Here is a 14421-nt window from a genome sequence, read left to right on the forward strand (position 1 = left end):
GATGTTTTACTGCAGCTGAGATCCAACAACTCCAGCAAAACTCAATGCAGGGCAAACGGGTCGGTGTCCACACAGCCAGAACCAATGTACAACCATAGGTAACAAACTGCAACTCGCTGGAGAAACCTTGGAAACTTCAGTTTTCATTGGGAGTGAACTTACAATATATCTTACATTAGTTAAAAGCAGTTTACACCATGACAGAACTGCTCAAAAAACGAATCAGTTATAGGCAGAGAGCAACGCTTCAATTCAGCTTCTCCCATCAGCAAAAATGCCACACAAATCAAAAACCAACACTTAAGTAAAACACTAAGACTTTATTAAAAATCCAAAATTTATTGCAAATTGTACTTTGCAATTTCCCTCCTTTCTTCATTTTTACATGATTTATTGATATCCATGATTTTTTCACAGATGTACTTGTTGACTTTGGAGAGTCTCTGTGCAATTTCAGTTTCATCCACAGTTTCTTGTGCTATTCTATCATACAAACATTCTGGGGAGAAAAAAAAAGGAAAGAGTCATTAGGATATTTTTAGAAAACACAATAGCCCTGAGTTGGGCTGACAACTCAAGAGACAGCAGTGAGTAAGCACTGTGTATATTTGTTGCAAGACAAGAGAAGCTTTCCTTGATTCACTGTCTATCTTGTTTCAGTCAAGATTTGTCACCAGGCTTGAATCAGCGGCATGACCAACTTCCAGTTATGCTGTGACTACATTAATAGGCTTTCCATACAGAAACAAGGCTAAACCCAACCTTTTACAGTGCCAGCCTTGCCTGCCTGACCCCTGCATCTGTCTGAATCTCCACAACAGACTTAGTCTCCTCCCAGGTGAAGTGTCCCACCAGAGCTGTATCCACAGTGAGTCACTCCCACCTTCACCTCTTCAGCAGGGTACGGAAATGACAATGCTCAGGAAGAGAAGCAGTAAACAGCAGGAGAACACCTTAACTCATTTATTTCATTTTTTTTATCTCTTATGAACATGTATTAATGTTCATGTCTTTATCAGCTGCCCTGTCCCTGGGCTTATTTCACTTTTACTGGTGGATTATTCAGGACACGTGCCATCTCCTTGCATGTTTGATCAATACACATTCTGAAATACACATTATCTGGAATTCAAAAAGCAAGTGATAGCAGTAACTGCAAAAGCAACGTGGGCAGTGAAAGTTGAGACAATTTTTTTTCCCAGATTTGGAAGTTTGGTGCCAGAATCCTGCAGAAGTTACTGAAATCTGAAGTGGAGCAACACACATAACTCCTTAGTGACAGGCAGGTTTGGGTTTTTTTGGTTTTCATAAACAGACCAAGTATTTTGTTGTGTAGGCTTCCCAGACTGGTTAAACAAATTCTGTTCTGCTTTGCCTAGTGATCTATTCCATTAGCTGTTTATTGCTTCATATACAGAAAGCCATAGAGATTATTGCTTAATTAATGTGCTTTACAACATTTCTAATGCACCATATTAAAAAGTTATGAAAATTAAGTACTATGCATGTTTTGTAGTTCATTTGGAAACCTCTGAGAAGTTTTATAAAAGGTTATTTTGCATTAACAAGGTTTATAACAGTGCACATCCATCATACTTTTTATCATTTCTTTATTACATACTACACAGTGGGGATTTTTAAGAAGCTATAGAGATATCAGACACATTAAGAGCTAATGTTGTCATTCAAAAATCTATTTTAAATAAGTTAGTCTGTGTCCACAGAATAATGAGAACATCTAAAGCAATGTGAATTTTATGTTGTAAGATGTACTGAATACAAAATAAATGAAATTAACCAGCATGCAGCCTGATAGCTGAAATGCTGATCATCCATAAACTATGATTGGAAATACAACACCTAAGAAGAGGCACATCACATCACTGGGAGCCTGAAGAAGGGCAGTGTGTTTGCAGGACACAAGCTGGCCCTACAAGGGTGTCAGAACACTCCCAGGCAGATACACCCAGTAAGGTGAACTCCCAGTGAAAGACAGGCTGTGTTGTTCATTTAGCCACAAATCCAAGCAAAGAATCACTTAACACAACTCATTCAAAAGCTGTAATTTTAAAAGTTGGTGTGAATCAGAAAGATCCTTGATCACAGTTTTTCCTCTCCATCTCTTCCATTTTTGTGAGAGGGTGTAGAAGTAGTTTAGTGCTTGCATAAGGACACTGGCTTAGGGCTTCAAAGAATAATTTGGAGGTTCTGCTCCCTTGTTTTTTGGCTTTACAGGAGCAGAGACACCCTTTGTACTGCTGAATACCAAAGATTCGAGTATACCTCAAAGGCTAACCAGGAGCTTCACTACTTTTGGTGATGCCTGATCCAAATCACTGGCTGTGGAAAACTCTCTCAAACCTCAACTATTTGTCCCCTTGCTGGTCATTAGCTTGTTTTGTTTTGCTTTCTTCTCCATGGTGGGGCAAGACCTGCTTACACTGACGCAAAGGACACGACAACATGGAAAATCATGGTTATGAACTACCCAGTCCCACTGATACAGGCAGCCTGACACCTCCAACACTGGCCATGCAGATTAACTGGTTCAAGAAGAGATTGTACAGGCTGGAGTCTAACAAAAGGGAAACCAGAGACAAGGTGAAAGAAACACTAAAAAGAGGAACATGGAAAACCAGGGCATGTAACAGTAGAATTCAAATGAGGGTTGAGGCTTGAAGCAGAAGTATGACAGAAAACACAGAAAAATGAGGAAATAGGGAAGAGCTGAATTGCTGGAGAGTGTAAAGGTATGGAAGAGAAGAAAGGGAAGGGCCCCATCTGCCTCTCATCATGTACCTGTTGGAGCAGACTCCCAAACTCACTGTAGCCAAAACAAGGGGAGTTAGAAGAAAGCTGTCATTTAAATGGCTTGAGCCATTAGAGTAGCCCTGACAAAAGTAGAAGAGGAAATTCTCACAGAAACAACCTTGCCAGCAGCACTGAGGAGCAAAAGCCTCCAGCAGGGAAACTGGAAACCACATTGCAATGGGCCAGTGGAAAATAACCCCCTTGTGCTGTGTGCTTGTAAATGCACACCAGGGCAACAATTCTGCTTCCCCTTTGGGAGAGCCACTGCCACAGAGTGGATACTTTATGTGGCCAGTATGTCACTGCTCAGCTACATCTGTAAGGATTGTACCTAAAGACCCCAGACAGAACTAGAAAATCAACATGGAACAGTTTCAACACTTCCACATATAATCCTGAAGCAGCTTAGTGGAAAAAAACCCCCACGTCCTTTCCTCATTTCTTATAAAATAAGAAAGATGACAGTACGGAGATAAGTTTCCAATTTCTCCCCACACAACACAGACACAGACACACACACACACTCAGAGAGGAACTGTATTTCTTACTCCAAAACATGGTACTTTCATGGCCAATTACACCACCTCTTAATGAGTTCACAGTTAAGAGCACATAGCAACTAAGAACAGGAAATGCAGAATAATGAAGCTCTACCAAATGGAGAGGTTTCTTTCAGCCCTACTGCAATTTAGAATGGACACAAAACCTAAACATCCAATTTCAGTATGCATTCCATGAGGAAACAACTCAGTTCTGACTTAAAAAGAAGCCTGAAATACCAAGAGAGACAGAAATGATGCAACACAGGCATGATGATGCAAAGGGACTGAAATTCACCATTCAGTTTAAATAAAGGAGAAAGCCTCCTCTCTCTCAAAGTACTACACACATGGACTCAGGCTTGCAGTTACTGAAAGTGTCATTACAATTTTCCCTATCAGATGAGGTCAGCGATTTACACTTCCTGTCCAAATTCCAATTCAAGTGCAACAATTAATTTTTACTATTTCCATTTTCTTCACTTAAAAGGGGAGAACTGCTCTTTCTTGCCTTTGAAGGTATGCGTATTTTTATAGTCACAGCTATAATGGTTTCTGTGCCTCATGCCAGAGCTGGTTATGTTCTGGATAAAAGAATGTCGTAAAGCTACTCTCAGTCTTGTTTAAAGGAATATATGCACTTTAAAAAAATCAGCATGCTACAAATGAATTCTAGAACAACATGTTGTTCTCCAGGCTCAGAGTCCTGCACTGCAAGTGGTCTAAAGTGATGATTTTCAAACCTTACTGAAGTCAATGTACAACAATGTACAGCTGTGGAGGCCTGCACTGTGCACAGCTACTGCAATGTGTTCTACTGCTCCTGGGTACGTATGCACTTCACAATGCAATAGCAATCTGAATTACACTTTTTAATCAGTTAATTTTAAATGAGCTGAAAAGAAGCATCTTTCAACTCGGTGATTAATGGTTAAACTCCAAAGCAGGAAGCAAAAGTTTTCAAATAACCTACCTCTGACAATGCTTAATTTGTGAGGTGAGAGAGGTGGCTTGGGAACGGCATCTTTCTTTTTTTTGGTTGCAACTCCTGTGACACTTCTGTTCTTGAGAACATCTGTTCCCCAAATCATAACCGCTAGATTTTTTGTATACTTTGAATCTCCTTGTGTTACTTGCAGCTGGTGCCATTTCTCCTCATCTACCCAAATTCCACTGCCAAGATGGACCTAGAAGGTAGTAATAATAACAACTTATCTATGGTATGTAGCACACAACAGTATCCAAGTGCTGTAGGAACATTAATATTAGGAACTAAAATAACAGTAATTAGGGCTGAACAAATTCATTTTGCCTAACTCTGAAACTCTTCCAACTTTGTGGGTCAGGGAGTTCAAGTCAACCTCAATAAATAATATAGTTCCTTTTAGTAATCCCTACTTTTCCCCCCCACATAACCTCTCTCCTGAAAGACTGTGGTCAGGAACAGAGACTGGAGAAGGAAACAGTGAACACATCCAGTATTATATAATTATGCAGAGCATATAAACCAAGCAGTTGCACCAGCCTAATTCAGGAGCAAGATGAAACACTTCCCTTTGGCTAAAACACTTTACCCAAAGCATATTCCAGAGGCAGTAGAGACAGAATTACTTCCTAAGTTGTATCCTGTACCTGTTGGCAAGAGCCAGCCTGATTGTTTGAAGTAACTGGAAGGGGAGAAAGGATTTTGAGAGCTCCAGTTTCAATATAAGCCAGGAGAGTTTGGAAGCTTTGAAAAACTTCCAGTTCTAACACTAAGTGTGCCTATCATGTACGATCAATGTACATGCACCACATGAATACTGTTTTGTGTTTAGGCAATGACCCATTGCAGCAACATCATAATCTTTCCATTATCTGAACAATGGGAAGTCGAGGTATTTCACTGAAGTAGTAAAGCAGGATAATATGGGCACTGGAAAACACAGTATGAAGCCACTGGAGAGTCTCCATAAGGAAGATGCTCGAGTCTGGTTTTGCTTGTTAGCCTTGGTCAGCACTGACTGTGCCTGGCTGTCTCCCACAGGGCTACCCTATGTCTCCACCCCAAGATTCCCAGTGCTCCAGTCTAATGCCATACAAGAATCCAAGCACCATCCTTAGACTGCCACTACGTGCTTGAGCTGACAGCCCTGACCCTCAGGACACCTTCCAGCACCAGCACAGATGTAACTCCACCAGTAACCAGCACAAGTCTGACACAAGTGCAACCAGGACACACACGCTGGCCCTGCATGGAACCACAAACACTTTGCACCCTGTCTGTCCATGCTCCAGCTCCTGGAGTACAGTGCAGACTCCTCAACTACCTGTGCACACAGCAGCTTTGTTCACGTGCTGATGCACTTCACTCATTGGGACACACACCTGCTCTCATCATAACAAAGGTGTGACCCACAGCTCCCAGCTGCTGATCAGAGCTCACTGCACTCACCTTCAGACAGTCTGGACAAGTGCAACATACCAAACAATTGGATTGCTACATAGCCAAAATCTAGCTTTGATTAGGTCTGGTCCAATGGGGGTTCTTTCTGCAACACTAACACTTAAAACTAACTTTTGACCTTCTTATGATTAAAAAAAAATGCTATCAACAAAATCCCACAGCAAAACTGCATGAGAAGACTGTTTGCCTTAACTGCTCTGCTGTTAGTTTTCTGTGGTTTTACTCATTTCATCTGGCTTTACATAAACTGTGCCTGCTACCCACACAAATCTGAGCAGTATCACAGAAGTCCCATTAAATGCAATGAAAATTGGAAAAAGCTACTGTAAAATTTTATATACCAACATTTTACTGCCTGTATTCAACTGAATACCCTTTTTCCTGTAAATGGAAACCTGCTTTAATTATTAATGAGGACTATAACCCCAAGAAATTTCTTGTTACAACGGCATCCTTCAAAAGCAACTAGATGTTTAAAAACTTAAATAGAGTAATACGACTGGTTTGACTACAAGCTATGTTATATTAAAAAAAAAGAAAACTCTACCTGCCTTAAAGCATAAAACCATGCAGCAAGCTGCCTCTCCTGCAGAATCTCCTGCACTAAAGGGATTCTAGGAAGCTTTTCACAAGTCTGCATGGACAGAAATTAAACTAGTAACAACCACAACACAAACACCCTCTTTTTTTTTTCCTTTTTCTCTGTTGTTGAGCCTCTTCATAAATGATTTTTATAAAGGCACACTCTTTTTGGTGCTCTCTACATATTTTGTTAGGCAACTTCAATGAGCAGTGAGCAGTCTGTGCTCAAAAATAATTTCAGTGCATTTTTTAATTCAGTTATTTCTGGTTAGATCTTGGAAAAGTTCTTCAGGAAAATGTCTGAAAGTTACCTAGAAAATAAATAAGATTAGAAATGTTGTGACATAGCAAATTTTGGGTGTTTGTATTACATTAGTGGTAGGGATCGCTGTATTTCATCAAAAATCCAACTCTTCTCTGCCAAAATTAGGGTTTGCCTTTGCCAAAGATTATTTAGTTCTCTAAAGCCACTACATTATTCATTAGCTTGAAGTTATTCAAAAGAAAAAACAAGTTACAGGAAGTATTTTTAATATTTATGCTTCAGAATGATCATCTCTTCTTTTAACATGCTTCATTTATTAAAACAGCAATTGCTGGAATGAAACACCTATGGCAACTACAACTATGTGACAGACAGCCACAGCCACAGCAATCTTACATCTCCATTTTCTATTTCTAGCACTGTTAGGGTGAGGAATTCAATCTGCCTGTGTCTCAGTTTACCTCTCTACAACAGGCCCTACTGTTTCCTATCAGCCCCAAAGCTCAGTGAACTCCACACTCAGCAGACATTCCCCTCTTGCTGGAAGAGCTGCCCCATGAGCCAGACTCTTGTCTTGATGAAATCAATGGGAAATTTACTCCCAATTTCAGCAACTGTGGGATCAACCTTCAAGCACAACGCAACGGAGATGGCAGCGAATTCAAAGCGACGCTCACCAGCGTGGCTGTGCTAACATCTGCAACAGATCTAAAACGTGCCTCAGAAGATGAACCCTTTTTTTCCCCTTTCTTTCTTCTTCTTTCTTTTCTTTAAATGAATGCCATAGGCTCCGTTTTCCCTCTGGAGGGAAGAAATTTATCTGTTCTGAAAGAATCCTACTAAGATCAAATCTGGTGCCACAAAGGGTAAGATTTGTAAAAAAAAAGTACTTCAACTACTCTAGTGGTGCATATCAATAAAGGAATACTGAAATAAAGCCATAAACAAGGAAAACTGAAGAAAACTACCCTCCAACACTCCAAATACATTATTAGTTCACATTTTTGGCATCTGAGCTGGCTGTAGATCTATTAAATAGGCAAACCAAGAAGCAAAATTACAAAAAGAAAATTAAAGAGATACTTATATGTGTAAAGACAGAAAACTTCAGCAAAAGTGCCAAGAAGCTGACAGATGAAAAAAGGGTGCAGGAAAAGCTGCATACAAATACTAAAGGATGTGCCCTATCCCACAGACCTTAAGTGGAAGAGAAGGAGGTAGAGGAAACTCGCACAGTAATACACCCTAAGTACTCATTGCACAAATTTACACAAAATAATCAAAGAAATAACATATTTAAATATATTAGCCAAGAAAAGCTATCTGAACCAAATACCTGTCAAACTGTCAAGATTCTACTATTTTTCACGTACATTCTGTCCCCAGTGATTATGTTGAATTCTTCCTCAAGAGGGACAGACATTGTGCAGTCAACCTTTTAACACCAATCTGAAAACGCAGTTTCATGCTATATTCCTTCAGTAATTCCACTGCACAGCAAAGCTGGAATGGATGTTTCCTCCCTAAAGATTCTCAGATTAGGGTCCCAAATGAATCTCTGTACACCAAGAAACAGGATCTGCACAGGCAATTCTGAAGGAATTACAGTTTTGTAGAAGAAACATCACATTTATTTAATGATAATGAAAACAGCTGTAAAAGCAGGCCTAGGTAGATGAGCAGTTAATGTGTTAAACAGGCTGAAATCTGAAAAGGTCTCAGTCAGGTCCTGGCAAACTAGAGCTAGATGGTATTTCAGCAACTTCACAAAGTCTCTGGAAAGTAGCACTACATCAGCTCAATTCAGTGGCAATGCTCCTACCAGCAGCAAGGGAGCCCATTTTCCTTCCAGGGTTCATAACTACCTCCTGCACTCCAACTCAAACATGAGGGCTTCTCTGTAATATGACTACAGCACATTATAAACATTAAAAACCCTTTAGGAAGAAGTATTTTGGTTAAGTAGACTCATTTGGTTAAGTAACTTTATAACATGGGTTACTGACTTTGGTCAATATTTGGTGTATTTATGGATGCCACCAACTGAAGACTATGTCAATTTGCCTGTGCATGAATATTTATTTAATATCTATATTCCTCATGTTGCACATCATTCAATGCTCTCACCACTGAGAATATTTTTCTATGCTCTTCATATCTGTGTAACTTCACAATTCTCCTCAGCATAACAGCACACCTTCATGAAAACTGAGGAAGCTTCTACAAGCTGCTACCATGCAACACCCCCACAATCAATGAAAATTCCACACGAACATCACCAGATGGATATTTAAAAATGACTCATGCTATATTTAATATAAAATACCTTTCCATTCTCGAGAATATACTTGTCCATTACTGGAACAGGGGCAGGGTAGTACGTTGATGTATTTGCTTCCTCACTGAAGGTCTTCTGTACCTCAGGTTCAGGCTCAATTGATTCAGGTTTTACTTTTTCAACCTCAATGGCAGGTCCTAGACAGTTAAGAAAAGAGAGCTGTCTGCTATCCCAGAGAACATGAAATCAATCCCTTCATCACCCATGATTAGCATAAAATAACATATTAGTCATGTTCAATTTAATGTTAGAAGTAATCTAAACCAAAATCCTACTTCTGAACATCAGTAACTAAAAGCAGGATAAGTATTCCTGCTTTTTAAACATTAAAATGTTTAATTTTAATTTAAGTGTTTAATTTTAGTCCTAAAGCATAAGGACAATTACAGATATGGGTAAGATTTCTTCACACTACGGAAATTATGTTAAAATGACACTGAAATTATAAAGCAAAAGCAACAATAGTAATTCTTCAAATAAGAATTGCCATATAGTTGCATAGGAACCTGCATAATTTACTGTGATAATTACATAAATTATCCACACAGAATTACAAATATTATAGAAATCCAAAATCTCTTTAGATATAACAGAGGTGTATAAAAGTAGGGAGGATCTGCAGCAATGCTATGAAGGAAACAGACTTAGGCTCCTTATGCTGAAGTATCATGCACAGAAAGAATATCAAAGGTTAAAAAAACCCACATAAATTAGAATTTTGATTTGTCCAATTCATCCAACACCGATTTTTATTTTTAATCAACAAAAATAATGCACAAATTAAACAACGGAATACTACTAAGCCTATGTTTGAGACTTAAAAGTGGATTAGTTATTTTGTTAGTCATCAACTTTTCCAGATCGAAGACATAAAATGTTCCTAAAAGGACAGAAGAACAAACTTAAGTGATTTGTGAACTGGATTTCCTGACTCCATTCCTTGCAGGGGTTCCACCAGAAGTCTAGGCTATGGCCCCAAGCCTATCAGTGTCCCTTGACGTGTGGCTCTAGGGTCCCAAGAAGCTCCAGCAGGCACTCAAGTTCCATGCAGGGCCGGTGGCTCCACAGCACAGCAAGGTTAGACTCTGGACACCGTGTCCAGAACTCTAAGGATAAACTCACCCACTTGTCAGTGCTAATTGTCCCAGGCTGGTGCTGAGAGCACTGCAGCACTCTGCAGCCCAACCCTGACATCTTCAGCCAGTGACAACTCGATCAGGAGGTGACCCCTGAGCTCCCTGCTCGGTGTTTGTGCACACAGACCCAGCCCTGAGCTGATCCAACTCTGCAAGTCACGCTGGCACCACAGCTCAGGTCTTAGTCACGCATCCTAAATAGTTCCTGTGCCTGGAACAAGCACAGCATTCATCCCTCCCACTTTGTGCAGGTTCATTTAGAGATTATTATACAGCAATAGCAGTGCTTCCTCCGTTGTCAGCATTTGACATTTATCCTATAGCTTATCCTACACCTACAGAGCCAGCTCAATGTTCTCAGCTGGCTGCCACTCCACGCTCACCAATGACTAAAAGTTGTCTTGGCAACTCAGACAATCCTACACTGCAGTGCCACCAACAAGAGGGTCTTAAGAGCCAGCCCCATGGCACAAACAGAGAAATCACAAAACATCCAATTTGCATCATAATTTCATAGTCATCTTAGTAAACACCTCTAACACAATGAATATACAACAGTACAGCCAAGACAAGCTGAACTTCCTAAACTTCAGACTGTAAAGCTGATTGAGACTGGGGGAAGACCTGGACTGGGTAAAGCACCCAAAGCCTGCCCTCAGCATGGGCACAGCTGAAGAAGCAGATGCAGGGATGTAATTGCCAGTGTGACCTTAAGAAGTCAACTCTGAAGCTGTTACTTCACATTCTTCCACAAAGGGCTATTTTCTTATACTTTGAAAGTCACTTTAAGGGAGACACCTAAGTATAACCACCTTCTTCCTAGCAGGAAATATTTATTTCCCTTTAAACACTTTTACTACTCCCTATTTAGAAGACTTTCACTGTTTTTAGTCATATATTGACACAGCTGGAATTTGGTTTCCAGAGCTTCCCCAAGGAAAAAGCTGATTAAAGTCCACAACAACCACAGCTCTCACAGGTCAGAATACCTCTGCTCCAATTCATGCTTTAACCACTTGCTTAGAAGTTCACCAAAAGAAAGCCTTTAAAATCTCTTTTTTATATCCTGATTTTTGATTCCCAAACAGAAACCTGCCTCTAACCAGGCAGTCTCCACAGCCACTTCCACAACCACTAAACTCTGCATTTTCAACCCTGCAGGCTGGGAATTGCACATGCAGCCTGTACTCCTGCCTGACAACAGAGCACTGTGCCCCATTCACCACACTCCAAGCTCCCCCTCTCTGCATCTTATTTTAAAGAAGAAGAATGGGACATACAAAAATATATACCTCCATCTAAAGGCTTAACAATGACAGCACTTATGTAATAAGGATCAGGGAAAACCAAAAAAAGACGATTTTCAGAATGCAAGAAGGAAACAAATGTTTTATTGCAAAATCATTCTCCTGACTGCTATTTTTTTAGAATATCCAAGAGGCGAGCAAACTCAAATCAGGATGAAGTGGTAGAAGGCTTCCCTTTACCTTCCCTTTTCCTCAAAAATGCATTTTAGGCTACATGCTACTCCTGAAATTAGTAAGAAAGTAAAACCAAATTGACTGATAAAGTGGTCAGCATACATTTGTAAGCAGTAAGTTTTTGAACATGGTCTACCAGAATTTGAAGCAAAACAACACAAGTGTGAGAAGTGGTAATATTGGTACTTTCTGTACTTAAAAGAAACCTTGGGCCTTTTTTTTTGTAAACATCAAAAAGCCAAACAAATGTAGAAAAGCTGAAAAACAGTAATTCCTGACATGTGGGTAAGACACAAATCCCATTTCATTCTCCCTACTCTGGTGTCAGTCCCCAAGACACTGCAAACTGGATCACTAAAATTAAACTGGGATTAAAAATAAAACCTTGGGGGTCTGTGTGCACATGCTGATGAACCAATGTTTCTGAATGAATGTGAATATACCACCTGACTTAGGAGCAACACTAATTCTCTGCAATCTAACATGAAGCTGAAGAAATTATCAGGGAGCTAAAAACACTCAAGCATTATCCCTACAGAACTTCAGTACTTCTGACCATGTTTCCAGCCACAGGAAATGGCACAGATCTTGCCTGTGAGACAGCTATTTTTTTAAAGAAGTTATTGAAATTTTTCTTTTGCAATCCAAGGGCTATTTAAACTCCCTACAGGGGAGAGTCAGTTATTTAATTCTTTAAATTATCCTACTCTCTAATGATAAAAAGAGGGCCAATTAGGTGTGTTTTCAGGTGCAACAAAACAAACTGCAAAGGCCTACAGCTGCAGGGCTTCCAGCTCCCCACGTGTGCAAGGCAAGAGGCTGCACACATTATTCCAGGAGCTCAAGAGGGACACCATAACCTTTTCCACAACAGTCATCCCATTCTTCCACTGCTCTGGTCCCTAGATGGTGAAATGCCTGCCTTCTCCATGAAGGGATGTGCCTGGAAATAATATACTAAAATCATGAAGATGGTATTAAGCATTTCTCCATGGATCAGTACTGCTTTCACTGCTGTAGTTTGCCACAGCTGCCTCCAAGGCTCTTTTGTGACAAAGAGCAATTTGGTGTCACCATGAGGAAGATGAACCTCCTCACTCCTGCTACAAAAGTGGCTCCAGTTTAGTAGCAGAGCTGAAGGCCTAAATCTCAAGTACAATGCATTGACTTCCAGCTCCTCACTGAATTCAACACGTTGATGGGAAATTAGGAGACTGACTACTTGACTGCACGTTAGCTCAAGAGACTGTTCTATATTTGATCTGCAAGTTTAAAATGGCAACAGGCAAGCATTTCCCACAGCTGCAATTCATCAGCACAAACCAGCTGTCATCTCATGCAAAGAAATCACAAGTCTCTAAGGTGAAACAGAAATGCAATTAGTTTGCATTAAGTCCAGCCTGCTAGAAGTGCAGTGTAACATAAATTACATGTAATTTGAAACTCTAGGTTTAAGAGATCACTGCAACTGCAGATGAATTCAGGATGTAATTTATTTTCAGAACAATTTTCAGATATTATTCACATACCCAAACATACCTCATTTATAAGCTGAAAAAGTAAGGAAGACTAAAAAAGTCTTTACATATCTATTCTTGATTAAAAGTAGTACTTTTTCATACTGTCATCAGACTCTCTAATTTAGAACATGCTGAAGATGTCTCCCTTGCTAATTATTCATAAGTTTTGTATTGATCTTTCTAGAACATGGTTGTTTCTCTGCTGTGAATGAGGCTAAAAGGAAAAACAACAGAGTAAGCAACAGTTAATACACTGAGTCTTAGGAAATTCAAACCCTGTGAAGGACAAAGCCAGCACGGCCAAATTCCACCTTTACCATCCAATGTTCCTTACAAGTAATATTAACAAGGAATTTTTTTTTGGAAGTGTCATATAGCTGATATTTTTCCAGGCATGTGATTAAATTTAAAGAATTTGTCTTCAATGGAACTGGGATTTGTTTTCAGTTGTCACACTGATACATACAATAGAAATGCATGCCCAATATTTAGAGAAGATTCAGTATTTTTTTCCCAGGGTTTCTTTTCCTCTTGCTTTTCTTTTTTTTTTTTTCTTTTTCTTTTTTCTCTTTTTCTCCTAAGGTTTCTTTATTTGGCTGAAGCAAAAAAATGCATCTTCTTTTTCTTAAAGTGAAAGAAAAGAGATAGAATTCAGTACCTGTCTTCATTTCACTGCTGGTCTCACCACTCCAACTGCTGTCAAGTCTACCAACTAAATTGGTACTTTACGCTGTTCAGCCCCATTGCCTACCAACATCTGGCTCGTGCTCCATTCCCATAAATTCCAGCTAACTACTTGCAGATGAAGAAACATCTTTCCATCCAAGGAAAATTTTAGAAAGCTCAGTGGAATCTCCTGCCAACCACATCGTCTTTTTCAGGCTGCGGCAACCTTGCCTATTTAGTTTTATTTAGAAAGTTAACTAGAATGTTTATGGTAAGTAACGACATTTTAATTGTGCACAGTGTAACAATGATGAGCATTCACAATCAGACGCCCAGTTTAGGTTGTGGGACACTCCAAGAACCTGGCTCCAAGGGTGTGGGCACACCTGAACACATGCTACAGCACAGGCACATGCTCTCCCAGGTCCAGCTCTGTATGTGAGGGTAACTCAGACCCACATGCAAATTGCATGCACTCGTTCCAGTCCAGGAGAAGAGCCAATATCCAACTCACATGCAAAAATTAAGTTTCCAGATACACAAAGGCAGACATAAGAATGGCATGCTAAGTTTGGATGCACAGATTTCAACCAAGTTTCAGTCACCGAGCAAATCTTCAACACAGCAGTACCACATT

The 14421-nt window shown here is 39.9% G+C and overlaps 1 protein-coding gene across 2 annotated transcripts in view; it reads right to left on the reverse strand.

Annotated features, from left to right (window-relative positions):
* Positions 1–300: 300 nt before the first annotated feature.
* Positions 301–14421, reverse strand: part of LOC132077052 (BEN domain-containing protein 5-like) — a 554717-nt gene continuing 540596 nt past the window's right edge. For both annotated transcript variants that reach the window (XM_059478502.1, XM_059478501.1), the window contains 3 exons: positions 8970–9118; positions 4324–4537; positions 301–499 (listed from right to left, as the gene is read on the reverse strand). In XM_059478502.1, coding sequence (XP_059334485.1) covers positions 339–499; positions 4324–4537; positions 8970–9118 — 524 coding nt within the window. In that variant the 3' untranslated portion in view covers positions 301–338. The remainder of the gene's footprint in view (positions 500–4323; positions 4538–8969; positions 9119–14421) is intronic.

This window comes from Ammospiza nelsoni, chromosome 9, assembly GCF_027579445.1.
Source record: "Ammospiza nelsoni isolate bAmmNel1 chromosome 9, bAmmNel1.pri, whole genome shotgun sequence".
Taxonomy (NCBI): Eukaryota; Metazoa; Chordata; class Aves; order Passeriformes; family Passerellidae; genus Ammospiza; species Ammospiza nelsoni.